General features: G+C 41.1%; 2 protein-coding genes across 5 annotated transcripts in view; one reads left to right on the top strand and one right to left on the bottom strand.

The window, feature by feature from the left end:
- The first annotated feature begins 522 nt into the window (after nucleotides 1–522).
- Nucleotides 523–12,088, top strand: COX6C (cytochrome c oxidase subunit 6C). The gene is made up of 4 exons (XM_066265977.1): nucleotides 523–664; nucleotides 2,016–2,144; nucleotides 3,912–4,040; nucleotides 11,970–12,088. The coding sequence occupies exons 2-3, from the start codon at nucleotides 2,031–2,033 to the stop codon at nucleotides 4,023–4,025; spliced, it is 228 nt and encodes a 75-aa protein (XP_066122074.1). The 5' UTR covers nucleotides 523–664; nucleotides 2,016–2,030; the 3' UTR covers nucleotides 4,026–4,040; nucleotides 11,970–12,088.
- Nucleotides 12,089–14,924: 2,836 nt separating this feature from the next.
- Nucleotides 14,925–15,372, bottom strand: part of VPS13B (vacuolar protein sorting 13 homolog B) — an 890,836-nt gene continuing 890,388 nt past the window's right edge. For all 4 annotated transcript variants that reach the window (XM_066265974.1, XM_066265971.1, XM_066265975.1 and 1 more), the window contains exon 62: nucleotides 14,925–15,200. In XM_066265974.1, coding sequence (XP_066122071.1) covers nucleotides 14,952–15,200 — 249 coding nt within the window. In that variant the 3' untranslated portion in view covers nucleotides 14,925–14,951. The remainder of the gene's footprint in view (nucleotides 15,201–15,372) is intronic.

Raw genomic sequence — 15,372 nt, forward strand, 5'->3', positions numbered from 1 at the left:
TGATGCTTCCTGTTCCCCCTTTCTTTCTTTCTCTCTCTCTCTCTCTCTCTCTCTCTCTCTCCTCTCTCCAAAATTAAATCAAAAAAATCTAAAACACTTGGGTTTTACTTAAAGCCTCACACAAATACTTGCATCAAAACTTGCTCAGCTCTACCAGGCAGGCAACTGCTTCCATAGTCGTTTGGAATGGATATTAATCTGTTTATGCTTGTCTCATCTGATAGGCTCTGAGCTCCTATTACTTGGCTGTCCTAGTTACCCGTTACCCAAACCAAAATGTTATTCACCTAAGGGTAGTTATAATAATGAAAATATTGGTTTGTGTACATGGTTCGGGTAACCTATGGGCCCAGGATGATTTGCGCCTATCTATACACTTAAAAATTTTTTACATATTAAATATCTCGAGATTTTTTAATAAGTTCATATCAACTCTGTATCAGTAGGATTAATACCAATTTATTAAGGAAACCGACTCACAAAGTCAAATCCTAAAGTGAAGGTCATACAAATAAACTTCAGCAACGAGCGGCAGGAGGCGCGCCACAGGTCTTTTGAACTCTTTCGGTCACCGTCGCTAAGGGCCTCGCTGCTCCTATCTGTGCGCCTGCGCGCTGCTGGAGCCGTAGTCCGTTTCTTCACCGGGAAGGACGTTGGTGTGGAGGTGAGTCGTGTCGGTTTTGTGTCCCTCGTTGGGTTCCAGTAACTGCCGCCTCCCGCTGCTTGCTCTCGGTTTGCCTTGGATTTGAGCCGTGACTCAGAATGTCGGCGGTCGGGGAACCTCGGACCTCTCGGCCGCGTCGACCCCTGCGCGACCCCCGCCGCAGTCTCTGGAGGGCGGCCGGCGGCCCCCGGGGCGCGCCGGGGTCTCGAGGAAGCAGCGGGGCATCGGTGGCGGCGGGGCCGCCCCTGGGGCCGCTGTGTTGTTCATCTCCGTCGTTGTGACCTTGGTTAGGTCATTTGACCTGTCTGGCCCTAGTGCGTTCGCCGTCCGTTGTCCAGCCGGGAGCGCAGTGCCTGTCCCCGGGCGTCCGCTGCGTGGCCGCGTTTGTGGGGGGTCGCCGCGCGCTCTCCACGCCGGCCTCCCGCAGCCTCCCGCCCGCGCCCACCGCCTCGGAGCTCCGGCCTCGGGCCCACGAGGCAGCTGCCGATCTCCTGCCCGAGTTGTAGTCGCTTCGTGCGCCGAGTTTCTCATCAGTAAAGTGGGAGTAATAACTTGTTTCATCGGGTTGTCTGGAGGATTGAATATGTCTATAGTAAGTTTATGGAAGAGTCAGTGCTATAAATGTGTCTGCACTTCTCATTCTAGAGCCACCGCTTATCTTTCCTGTAGCTGTGGGAGATTCTTGTTTGTAGCATTAGGTTGTATACTGTTGTGCTGCAGTGATCTTAGTTGGGGTGGTCTGCAGCCCGTGGGGGGAGGGGAGGGGAAGCAGGTGTGGGACTTCAAGTCACCCAAGATGTTCCTGGGGTGTGGCGACTGTTTGAGCTAAGGGCGATTTAACTATACGTAAATCTACCTCCTCCACTAACTACTTAGAAGAGCTTGAATTAGGGGCCTTTCCCGGAATAAGAGGTTATCGTCCATAATCTCTTTTTGACCCCTGTTTTTGGCTGGGAAAGTTTTTACTAAACATCTGTTCTTACCCTGCTCTGACCCGACCGACTTATTACCTCACCCCTTGCTCAGGATGCCTCACCCCTAGATCCCCTTTCTCTGAACCAGCCCTGCACGTGAGGTTCCCATACGTATGTACACATCAAGTACAATTATTTTTCTCTTGGAAATCTGTCTCATGTCTGCTTGATTGTTAGGTCAGCCAGAACATCCTTAAGGGTAGAGGAGAGTTTGTTCCTCCCACACACACCCAAGCTGTCACACAGCTTTGTGGGAGGACTCAGTCCTACTGCCCATCCTTCCTGTGCCTCTCTAGGTACTAAAATGCATTTTGCATAAGAATTCTTTGTATACCTTATGTTCTAATAATTTTTTAAAATTTATTTTGTCTACCAAGGAGAATATAACGACCATGTCTTCCAGTGCTTTGACAAAGCCTCAGATGCGTGGCCTTTTGGCCAAGCGTCTGCGAATGCATCTTGTTGGAGCCATCATTGTATCCCTGGGGGTGGCAACTTTCTATAAGGTATGTATGTCTGATTTTCACTTTGTGCTTATATGGTTGCAAATGTGTTTTAAATAATTTTATTTTCATAAGCAACTTACAATCTTTTAAAGAAACTTTAATGTGCTGCTTCCTCTGACTCGTCCTCCTCACCACATGTTATAGGGAGGTACCTCATTTCCCAGGTAGCCTGTCATGAAGCTGTATTAATTTGCTAGGGCTTCCATAATTAAGTATCATAAGCTGTGTGGCTTAAATAACAGAAATTTTATTTTCTGTTCTGGAAGCTAGAAATCCAAAGTGGCTACAGGATTGATTTTTTCTGAGGCCTCTCCTTGGCTTGTAGATTGCTGTTTTGTCTTCCAGATTTTCTCTTACAAGGACACCAAGCTTACTGGATTAGCATCCACCTTAAAGAACTTAATTACCTCATTAAAGACCTTATCTCCAACATGAATTTTGGAAGGCACAATTCACATATAGATTATAATTGTGGAAGCTAATAACAAACAACAAAAGATTATTTTTAGATCAGAACTTTTTTTTTTGGTGGGGAAGGGAATGGCAAGGTTTTTTTTTATCATGCAGATTGCCTCTCTCTGTGAGAGGGACGGAGAGGGCCTATGTGACAGATTACCTTGCTGGTGCTTGACCAGGAAATTACAGACTGGTTAATTAGGATTGTTTCTGGGAGAGCTTGAAACTGCCGCTACGTCAGGTCAGATCTAGGTTTAGTATCATGGGCTTTTAGTACAAGTGCCATTTTGGGCCTGTGGCTTTTCTTTTTGACAATATGTAGGCCCAGTAGTTGTGGCCGCTGTTGCGGCCATTCAGGTGCAGGTTCACATTAGATTCGGGCAGATGGTAAAGAAACTGCGGAGCCAAAAACTGGTGGACCATTCCTTTATTCTAGCCTCACACCCGGCAGGTGAGTAAAAACACACAGGGCTCCAAAACCCACTCATTCAGAGCTCACAAAGCTACTGACATCTGGGTTTTCCTAGAATTGAAGACCCCCCACCAGTCTCAGCCACCTCTGTTCCCCATCTGCCAACATGGCTTCTTCCTCTGCAAAACTGGCTTCTCCCTCTGCAAAACTGGCTTCTCTCTCCTTCCCTTCAATTTGGCTTCTTCCTCAGCACCCTGCCATCTTGGCTTCCTTCTTCTCCTCCTTCCTCCTCCTCCTAAAAAACTACCTTGGCCCACAGAGACCACCTTCTCCAGCAACATTAGCACAACAAAGCCCCTTCCCAAGCAGGAAGGTAATTAGCAGTTTCACGTGGGCAGCACCATTTTTAATAAGTGAGCAAACATAAAAATCACATTTTACAAACTTACTTGCCCAACACAGTACCTTCAAGAATTGTTACCATCAAAATTAATGAGTAAAAAAAAGAATTGTTGTTAGAGAATTGCATTTTAACGCTTTGCCTTCTGTAGATTTTGTTGTATCTTTAACTATAGGGTTCAGTGGTATTACATACATCCACAATGTTGTGCAACCTTTTAGATTTCTGGATATCTTCCTTTGGCTCCTGCCAGTCTCCTCCGTCCCCTCTCCCCAACACAGACTCCCAACAATCCAGAGGCAAGGAGGGCCTTTCTTGCTGAGTGTTTTCCTGAGCCTTCTTTCTCTTGACCAGCCTGTGTCAATACCTCTACCCTTTGTCTTGGGGAATACAGGCTTCAAGTTAGAGGTGGACACAAACATATTGAGATTTATGTTGTCTTTCTATGATAAGTTTTTAACCTAAAAAATAAGCCATAATGGGTTATGCTGTTTTTTAGTTTGGTGTGGCTGAGCCAAGAAAGAAGGCATATGCAGATTTCTACAGAAATTATGATTCCATGAAAGATTTTGAGGAAATGAGGAAGGCTGGTATCTTTCAGAGTACAAAGTGACCTTGGAATGTAAAGGTAATATGATTAAGTTACCATTTAAAAACTATAAATTATGGTTCAAAACACATAAAACTTACCATCTTAACTATGTTTAAATGTATAGTTCAGTATTGTTAAGCACATGCGCATTATTGTACAACCAATCGCTGGAACTCATCTTGTAAAGACTGAAACTACCCAGTTAAACAACTCTCCATTTCCTCCTATTCTTGGCAGTCACCATTCAACATTGTTAGGGTGTTTGCCTTTTTGTGACTGGTTTATCTCACTTAATGTCATGTCCTTAAGGTTCATCTGTTATAGCATATTTCAGTTTCCTTTTTAAGGCTAAATATTATATTTTATATATATACTACATTTTGTTATTTATCAACAGACACTTGAGTTGCTTCCATTTTTTTTGTTTGTTTGGTTTTTTTACAGAGACAGAAAGAGTCAGAGAGAGGGATAGACAGGGACAGACAGACAGGAACAGAGAGATGAGAAGCATCAATCATTAGTTTTTCATTGCTCATTGCAACACCTTAGTTGTTCATTGATTGCTTTCCCATACGTGCCTTGACCGTGGGCGTTCAGCAGACCGAGTAACCCCTTGCTGGAGCCAGCGACCTTGGGTCCAAGCTGGTGAGCTCTGCTTGAGCGCTCAAGCCGGCGACCTCCGGGTCTCGAACCTGGGTCCTTGGCATCCCAGTCCAACGCTCCATCCACTGTGCCATCGCCTGGTCAGGCGAGTTGCTTCCATTTTTTGATTATTGTGAATTATGCTGGTATGATGTTTGTAAATATCCCTGCTTTAAATACTGTATTGTTGACTAAATATGCAGAAGTGGAATTGCTGGATCATATGGTAGTTCTAGTTTTAATTTTTTAAGGATCTGCCATATTTTAAATAGTGGCTAGACCATATTATACATTATCAATAGTGTTAAAGGGTTCCAGTTCTCCATATCCTCAATAAACTTGTTTTCTTTCTTTTTTTTTTTTGTATTTTTCTGAAGCTGGAAACAGGAGAGACAGTCAGACAGACTCCCGCATGCGCCCGACTGGGATCCACCCGGCATGCCCACCAGGGGCCACGCTCTGCCCCCCAGGGGCCACGCTCTGCCCACCAGGGGGCGATGCTCTACCCCTCCGGGGCATCGCTCTGCCGCGACCAGAGCCACTCTAGTGCCTGGGGCAGAGGCCAAGGAGCCATCCCCAGCGCCCGGGCCATCTTTGCTCCAATGGAGCCTCGTCTGCGGGAGGGGAAGAGAGAGACAGAGAGGAAGGAGGGGGCGGGGGTGGAGAAGCAAATGGGCGCTTCTCCTATGTGCCCTGGCCAGGAATCGAACCCGGGTCCCCCGCACACCAGGCCGACGCTCTACCGCTGAGCCAACCGGCCAGGGCCAATAAACTTGTTTTCTATTTGATTTTTAACATCTTTTATTATGCTTATTGGCAATTTGTTTATGTTCTCTGGAGAAATGTCTATTCAAGTTCTTTGTCCATTTTTAATATGATTTATTTTTATTTTTTATTTTTAGAGAGAGAAAAAAACATTGGTTTGTTTTTCCACTTATTTATGCACTTATTGATTGATTCTTCTATGTGCTCTGACTGGGGATCAAGCCTGCATCCTTGGTGTACTGGGATGATGTTCTAACCAACTGAGACCTGGCCAGGGCTTTTGTGGGTAATTTTTTACTGTACTTGTTAGGATTTATTTTTGGGTTTTAGCCTATTGCATTGGTTTATATTTGTCTTTATGGCCATACTATGCTATTTTGATTACTGTAGCTTTATAATAAGTTTTGAAATCAGAAAATGTTAGTCTCCAACTTGGTCTTCTCTTTTATCATTGGCTTGGCTGTTCAGGGTACCTTGAAAGTCCTTGTGAATTTTAGGATTGATTTTTCTGTTTCTGCAAAAATTTCATTGGGATTAAGCAGGGATTACATTATATATGTAGATTACTTTGGATAATATGGACATCTTAATAACTATAGGTATTCCAGTTCATGAGTACAGCAGCTTTCCATTTGTGTCTTTAATTTCTTTCAATGTTGTGTAGTATGACAAGTCATTTGCCTCTGTGGTTAAGTTTATTTCTAAGAATTTTATTCTTTTTGATGCTATTGTAATTTCCTTTTCTGATTATTTATCGTTAGTGAGCAGAATCAACTAATTGTGGTTGATTTTTATATCCTGCAACTTTTTTGAGTGTGTGTGTGGAATCTAGGATTTTCTCTATATAATATCAGGTAATCTTCAACCAGGTAGTTTACTTCTTTTCTAAATTGAATCTTTTCTTTTTCTTGCATTATTGTTCTGGCTAGGACTTTCAACACTGTGTTGGATAGAAGTTGTAAGAGTGCCCATCCTTGTCTTCTTTATGATACGAACTTTACGTTGACCTAGTTTCCTTTGGTTACTGATTTGTTGAGTGTTGTTATATTGGAAAGGTATTGCATTTTTCAAATGGTTTTTCTGTACCAGTTAAGATGATCATGTTGTTTTTGTCCATCTTTTCTGCAGTGTATTATATTGATTGAATTTTGTATGTTGACTCATCTTCAGTCAACACTTTTTATGTTGACCAGGAGGAAATCCCACTTGGTCATGGTGTATAATTCTTATAATGAGCTGTTGAATTCTGTTTGCTAGTATTTGATAAGGATTTTTGCATCCATATTCATCAGAGATATTGTTCTACAGTTTTCTTTGTAGTCTGGTTTTGGTATCAGGATAATGCTGGCCTTATAGAATGTTTTGTATGAGATGATCAGTGAAATGTGGCCACAAAAGGAGATAGAGCTTCAGGAAAACATGGTAGGGGCAGTCTCTCCCCTCATTCAGAAATATGTCGAAGTATCTTAATATACTGAAAATAAAGATATACTGAAAATAAAAGTATACAATACATAGAATGAATTTGGAAGTGTTCCCTCTTCAATATTTTGGAAGGTCTTGAGGATTGGTATTAATTCTTTAAATGTTTGGTAGAATTCACCTTTGAAATTATTTGATCCTGGGATTTTCTTTGGGAGGTTTTTGATTAGATTCAGTTTTCTTACCAGTTGTAAGTCTGTTTATATTATCTTTGCCTGATTCATTTCTTGGTAGGTTTTGTGTTTGTAGGAATCCATATCATATAGATTATCTAACTTCCTGACAGTATGGCTGTAGTATTTTAAAGTCCTTTTTTCTGTAAAATATTTGTAATGTTTTTTCATTTTTGTTTTTAGTGATTTGAGTTTTTTTTAAGATTTTATTTATCTGAGAGAGGAGAGAGAGAGAAGACACAAGGAGGGAGGAGCAGGAAGCATCAACTCCCATATGTGCCTTGACCAGGCAAACCTAGGGTTTTGAACTTGCAACCTCAGTTTAACAGGTCGAGGCTTTATCCACTGCACTACCACAGATCAAGCAGTTATTTGAGTTTTCCATTGTGATTAGAAAAGATACTTGGTATGATTTCAATCTTTTAAAATCTGTTAGGTCTTGGCCCTGGCCAGTTGGCTCAGTGGTAGACCCATTGGCCTGGCATGTGGAAGTTCTGAGTTCAGTTCCCGGCCAGGGTATACAGGAGAAGCACCCATCTGCTTCTCCACACTTCCCCCTCTCCTTCCTCTCTGTCTCTCTTTTCCCCTCCAGCCAAGGCTCCATTGGAGCAAAGTTGGCCCAGGCGCTAAGGATGGCTCCATGGCCTCCACCTCAGGCGCTAGAATGGCTCTGGTTGCAATGGAGCAACATGCCAGATGGGCCGAGCATTGCCCCCTAGTGGGCATGCCAGGTGGATTCTGGTTGGGAGCATGTGGGAGTCTGTCTCCCCTCTGCTTCTCACTTCAGAAAAATACCAAAAAAAAAAATCTAAAGTCTTTTTTTATGGTTTAATATGGTCAACCCCAGTGGTCGGCAAACTCATTAGTTAACAGAGCCAAGTATCAACAGTACAGTGATGGAAATTTTTGAAAGCCAAGTTTTTAAAACTTAATATATAGGTAGGTACATTCCTTATCGAGATAGCGCTGTACGTAGTATTTTGTGGAAGAGCCACACTCAACGGGCCAAAGAGCCGCATGCAGCTTACGAGCCACAGTTTGTCGACCAGGGGTCTTCCCTGAAGAATGTTCCCTATGCATTTGAATTTTGTGTTCTCAGTTTGGGGGTAGAATGTTCTGTGTCTGTCAGGTCCAGTTGGTATATATAATATTCAAGTCCTCTGGGGTTTTTTTTGTGTGTGTGTGTGTGTGTTTTTTTTTTCAGGTCCTCTGTTTTCTTAATGATTGTTCTGTCTGGTTCTTCCAGCCATTACTGAAAAAGTGTGGTATTGAAATTGCCTGCTATTATGGTAGAGCTGTGTATTTCTGATTGCAATCCTGTGTTTGCTTCATGTATTTGGAAGCTCTGATGCTTAGCATGTACATATTTTTAATTGCTCGCTCGGTGAATTGACCCTTTTATTTTTATACAATGCCTTCTTTGTCTCTTGTAATATTTTTTGAATTAGTCTATTTTGCCTGAGAGTAGTGTAGCCATCATTGCTCTCTTAATATTTGCATGGAATATTTTTTCCCATCCTTTCACTTTCAAAACACGTGTCTGTAGGAAACAGGCTAAAATTAATAGTCTTTCAAACTGATTAACTTCAATCACATAAAAAAATGTTACTCTTTTATAACTCTGCTCTTTATTGTCACAAATTTGTATATTGTGCACCCATTAACAGATTTTTTATTCTTTTGTCTTAAATGCTACAAAATTAAAAGTAGAATTATCAAAAAAATTATAACAATACTGGCTTCTATATATTTACTTTTGCCAGAGATCTTCATTTTCTCATGGCTTTCCTTTACTGTCTTGTGTACTTTTATTTCAACATGCAGGCCCCATTTCAACTTGCAACTCCCATTGCAGGCCTAGTAGTAAAGAACTTATATTATCTGACAGCCTTCAAACCGCAAGGTGCATGCTGAGGACTTCACTGATTATTTTACAGAGGCTCTCTTGTAGGTTGTCAGTTTTCACTTGGTTCCTTTCAAGATTCATTGTCTTTTGTTTTTGATAGTTTGATTTATGTTTTTTGTATGGATCTCTTTGGGTTCATCCTACTTCCAAGTAACTTCTTGTATTTATGTCTGTTTCTTCAAATTTAGGGAATTTGAGTCATTGTTTCTTCAAGTAAGCTCTCTGCATCATTGGTCTTTTGGTGGTGTCCCATAAATCCTTAAGGCTCTTACTTTTTTTTTTTTTTTTTTTTTTTGCTTCTAAGATATAGTAATTCAAATGAACTTTTTCATGTTTGTTGAATATTCTTTGTTTGAGTCTCCTGTTGAATCCCTCTAGTGAATTTCTCAATTCATTTACTGTATTTCTCTGTACAGTTTTTAGTTTTTAAAATAATTTGTTTGTTGATAGTCTTATTTTGTTCATCTATTGTTTTCCTGACTTTGTTTATTCCCCTTTGGCTGAATTCTCCTTTGGCTCATGAGCTCACTGAGCATATTTAAGAAGTTTTAAAGTCTTTGTCAAGTAAGTCAGAGATGTTTTTTTCAATGTTGGTTTCTGGAGATTTGTTTTATTCCTTTGGGCCATGTTTCTCTTTTATATCTTGTCATATTTTGTTGAAATTTAAGCATTGATTAAACAGCCACCTCTCCCATTGTTTGTGGATTTGCTCCATGCAGCAGAAGATCTTAGCCTGGCATAAAGGCTTAGGGTCATCTCAAACTTTTTCTGGGGACATGTCTTCCCTGAGCCTTTGCTGATGCTTTTGTTCTAGTTCCCATGAATACTCAGTTGCTTTTGAGAATCCCTACGATTCTCATCCCTGCTTCTTCTATGTAGCCTTAGCTGTTCTTTTGTGTTCCTCAACCATAATCTCTTGCTCTGTTGTGCCCATGGGTCTGCAATCTCTCTGTAGCTCTCCTGTTGTGAGATCATCACTGCTAAACTGTGATAGCTAAACTATGTCACCATTTCCATCAGTGCTCTGAGATAGGCAAGAGAGAAGAGAATCCCTAAAACAAGCCGGAATGTTGCAAGCAAGTTCCACTTCTCCTTCTGTCCTGAGGGAGAAGCCAAGAATTGGTTATGTTCCTTCTGACCATTCTGATGTGCTGAGGTAGGAGGGTTAAGGGGAAGTTCATGAAATTTCCTGCTATTTAGAGTGCCTTGTTCTTTTTTTTTATTAAGAGAGACAGACAAGGACAGACAAGGGAGAGAGAGAAGCATCAGCTCCTAATTGTGACACCTTAGTTCATTGATTGCTTTCTCATATGTGCCTTGACCGGGGAGCTCCAGCTGAGTCAGTAACCTTTGGGCTCAAGCCAGTGCCCATGGGGTCATGTCCATGATCCCATGCTCAAGCTGGATGAGCCCGTGCTCAAGCCGGTAGCCTTGGGGTTTTGAACCTGGGTCCTCAGCATCCCAGGCCAATGCACGCTATCCAGTGTGCCACTGCCTGGTCAGGTGAGAGTGACTTTTTTTTTAATTGCATTAGCTTCATAACTGGTTTCTAGCGTTCCCTCAAGGACACTTTGGTCCATGCATTGATGCTTTTTTGATGGGGGAGTGGGAGTCTGGAGCTTCATAGCCCATCATCTTGTTGGCTTAGTTTCAGAATTATTTCACATGTAATGCTGCTATTAATTGCTAGATTGGCATTAGAAAAATCACACTTTTAGGAGTGTTTTAAAAAAATATTGTGTGTCTGTGACTTGGTGGCTTCCCATAGATTTTGGTTTGGTCTGTCATATCCACAAAGTGCTTATTCATCATGGACAGTGTGAATTAAGGTTTTATGTCTAGAAAAGGGCTGAAGAGATTGTGTGCTGATGAAAGGTCTTCTGCTAAATTGGTATGAAAGCCTGTGTCAGGTTCCTGATGAAGCTGTTCATACTCAGGGATCTTATCATTCAGGTATTTTTTATTGAAGAAGCTCAATAAGAACAATATAAGTAGAGACTCAGTCACCCCAGTGTGAGTTTGATGTGACAAAGAGAATGAGTGTGCCTTTGTGTCAGGCAGACTACCTGAATGAGCATTCCAAAATCCATATATAGCTTTCCCAGGGTCTGGGGTACCCCTACTGTGTTGGACTTAGATCAGTTTTCTGAAAGATTCAAGGATAATTTTGAATAAGTTAATTTTGCCTAAGATTCAGCTCTATAATCCATTTCTGTAGTGGTTTAGCTTGAGTATCTGAAGTACTGATAGATGCGTGTATTATTTAGCCATAATATTACTTAGAAAAAGTATAATACAAAACTGATGAGGAATTAGCTTTTTTCATACCATATGTATTAGGTCCATTAAAATTATAATTCATAAAGTAGTAAGTGATTATTTTATGATAGAAAATTAAGAATGTTAAGTCTACTAAATGCACAGAAATAAAGACTAAAAGTAAAAAGGTCAAGAAAAGACTAATGTTCTGTGTGGAACCTTAATATTGCTGTTTTCTTGTAATTGAAATTTTCACATTTCCCACAGTGGGGATGCATTTCATGGTCAGATATTAAAAGTGCTTCTGAATGTTAGATTTTTACCTTTTTATATAAGAAGTTGATTGTGTTTATAAGCCAATAAGAAAAATAAAAACAGATTTTGGAGACACAAGTAGAAATTGTTTAGAACAGATGAGTTGCTGCTTTTAAGAGTATGTGGGTATGAGAAGGGAATGGGGGTGGGGCTTAAGAGAGAAGAGAAAACATAATTGGAAAGTGAAAGCAAAAAGCCAGAGTAAGGTGTAGCAATGCCTAAAATGGAGAAGAGGCTGGCCAGGGAGCTTGATGGAGACTGGACCTGGAGCCCAGGTAGTCTGAACTGGGCTTCTCTTGGGCCAAGGGTGAGTGAGTGAAGTGTGGGCTACTAGCAGGAACAGACCTCAGGTGATCTCGAGGGTGGTGAGATATTGAGAATGCTTTTAATTAACTCAGCTACTTACTGTGTTTTTCTCCACAGAATTTCTTTGGGTTGAATTCCATGGAAGTTTGTTGCTGACATGTGTTCCTGAACTATGAAAAATAAGTAATTTGAGCTAAGGAGTAACGTCTCTTGATAAATAAACAATTAAGAAATTCTCTGGACAGTAAGTCTGCTCATTTATTCTTTATTTTTTATTTTACTTCAGGTGAAATAGTGAGACAGACTCCTGTATGTGCCCTGACCGGGATCTACCTGGCAACCCCATCTGTGTCTGATGCTGAAGTACAGAGCTATTTTTTAGCACCTGAGGCTGATGTGCCATTTAATGGAGCTATCCTCAGCACCCCGGGCCACAAACAAACCAGTCAAGCCACTGGCTGTGGGAAGGGAAGAGGGAGAAAATGGGGAGAGGGAGAAGAGAAGCAGATGGTCACTTCTCTTGTGTGCTCTGACTGGGAATCGAACCCTGGACATCCATACACTGTGTCAACACTCTGTGCACTGAGCCACTGGCCAGGGCTGCTCATTTATTCTTAATGATGTGATATTGGGGACTGGCAGCAGAATTGGTTAGGGATTGTAACTTTATGAACCTTATGAAAATAACTTAATTTCAGTTTGAAAATTGCATTATTTTAGGACTTTTTTATTACTCTAATGTTTCAGTTTCTTCGTTCTGGATCACTGATGTAAGGGGGTCAACATGAGACCACATGACTGTTACGCTGTGGGCTCTTGGAAGAGACAAGGACCATCTTTCCAATAGAGCATGTTTTTGGGCTTTAGTGTCCCTGTTTGGTAGCCCTACCAGATCAAGTACCGGACAGATACAACAACATGTAGTGCAATGTGGAACATACCTGGTCCTGTTACTTACCAAGTGGAGCTGAGTAGTGCCTGCTAGTGACTGACTGTGCTAAGTTTTCAGAGGAGGTCTTAGGGCCTTTCTCCTTTATTTATTTATTTATTTTGTGGTAAAAGTGATACCACAGAAAACTTTAAAAATCAAATTTATTTTATCCAAAGCTAATTTATTTAATGGATTGTCTTTTTATGATGAACTTTTTTTTTTAACTCAAAATTCTTGTCTTTTTTATTTTTCTTTTTTCACTGAGAGGAAGGGAGGCAGAGACAGACTCCCGCATGCACCCCAACTGGGATCCACTTGGCAAGCCCACTAGGGGGCGTTGCTACATTGCTCCACAACTGAGCTCTTCTTAGCACTTGAGGCGGAGGCCATGGAGCCATCCTCAGTGTCTTGGGCCAACTCATTCTAGTTGAGCCATGGCTGCAGGAGGGGAAGAGAGAAAGAAGCAAGATGTGGAGGGGTAGAGAAGCAGATGGGTGCTTCTCCTGTGTGCCCTGAGGACCGGGAATTGAACCCAGGACATCCACATGCTGGGCTAGTGCTCTGCCACTGAGCAAACCAGCCAATGCTTCTTGAGTCTTAATAATGCGAGTTGAATGATACTCAGGTATCAGTACACATTTAGATATGGTCATTAATTCAAGGATTTCTTTTATTTTAAACAACTTTATATAACAATTCTTAGAAGTGGTATGTAAAATTATCATAAAAGATAAGAGAATTAATGCATATTTACATTCTTAAAAAGTAGTTACTCCTGAGGTTGACAAAATTGTCACTTTCCTAAATGAGTATGATACAACTGGTTAGAGGAACCATTTTTTTCATAGCCTGAATTGTCCCTTAACTGTGTTGCTTTCCAGAAACAACTACACAGTGACTTCTTATGCCCCATAACATGCGAGCCTTCAGGTAAAGATCAAAAGATCAGTGGACATTTGAAATTGGATTGTTTTAGTGTTTCACAATTGTAGAGAATAGATTGTAGGCCTGAGCTTAGATGTATTCAATAAAAATGTGTTTCATCGGAGTCTTGATCTTTACTAAATATTAAAAGGATATCTAGTGACCCATGATCTTGAGCCAATTCTGTCATTAAATGTAAAATAAGTCAATTCAGCAAGATAAGTTATTTGGTCTGGTTCATTGTTAAGGTTATGGGGGTTCTTGACTCCCCCTCAAGTATGCCGGGATGATATGAATCCTTCTGCTAAACCCTTTCCTCAAGGTAACGTTCCTAGTGTAATGTGTTTTATGAAACTAAAGAGACTCACTTGAGCACTCTGGGTCTGTTTTCATGGGTAGACACAAAAGATTTACTCTAAGCTGACTAGTAAAACAAACTGGGAAAACATTTTCCAGGATATCCTGCACAGGCATCAGACTGTGTGGTAAATTGCAGTAAAATGAAGACTTTCAAGTAGGAATACACACAGCACTCTCACTTAGAGAATGGCACCACATATAAGTAACAAGTTAATAAAATCCTAAACATTTAATTTCATTGAAAACCTTCGAATGTCTACAGATGAGGGCATTCGGCAAAGACAGTGTCTCAGCCTAAAATCAAGTGACACTAGAACTGAAGTTTTAATGTTTCCATTCTAAGGCCTGACCACATTTTTTTACGTTAGAGCTGAGTGGGTTTTTTTTATTTTTTGAGAGAAATCGGTAGGGAGAGAGATGAGAAGCATCAGTTTGTAGCGGCACTTTAGTTGTACACTGCTTCTCATATGTGCCTTCACCAGGGGGCTTCAAGCCGGCGACCATCGGATTATGTCGATGATCCCACACTCAGGCTGGTGACCCTGCGTAGAGCTGAGTGTTAAGAGAGCCTTATAGTTGAAATTTTAGCAAATACCAGTATAGAACAAAAAGGAATGCATTTTCTATTTGTGCTAAGACTGCGATATTTGGGATTCTGTTAATTGTCCCCAAATGAGAAAAGTTTTTTATCATTCCATTTTATGAAAGTATCTTAGTTTTAGGAAGAAGGAGGAATCTGAAATAATTTTAGGAGAGGTTAGACTATAACTGTAACTATAAAAAAGTGTTGGCCTTGTATGTCCATAGTAGATATTCGAGCTAGTTAGGTTTCTTATTCAAAAATAAATTACACAAGGTGGAATCAATACCTCAGAGGAGAGTCCTCAAGGGAACCCTTTCCTCAGGGCTTTATTTTTCACCATGGTAAATTTACTAATGAAGATTTGAGCGAAATGTGGATCAGCCACATAATGGTATGTCTTCACAGTGGAGGGGAGAGGCCCCACCGGCACCACAGGGCACGGCGCCTGCGCGGCAGGGCAGCTGGGGGCCAGGTGGTAAGATGTCTTGGTGACGTAGTCCACAAGCCTGCTGTACTGTTGCTCTGACAGTCTCTCTCGGACTCCGTCCACCTGGGGTTCAGAAATAAAAGACTTGTTATCACACTCGCCTAGGACTTCCATAACAAAATTATTCCCTTTCTTTTTGCCTTTGTATGTTCATTTCTAGGTTACCTAATAAAACCATTTTATTTAAAACTCCTTTTATTTTTCTTCTGACTGTAGCAGTAACCCTGCAGTTTCA

Source organism: Saccopteryx bilineata, chromosome 3 (genome assembly GCF_036850765.1).
Source record: "Saccopteryx bilineata isolate mSacBil1 chromosome 3, mSacBil1_pri_phased_curated, whole genome shotgun sequence".
NCBI lineage: Eukaryota > Metazoa > Chordata > Mammalia > Chiroptera > Emballonuridae > Saccopteryx > Saccopteryx bilineata.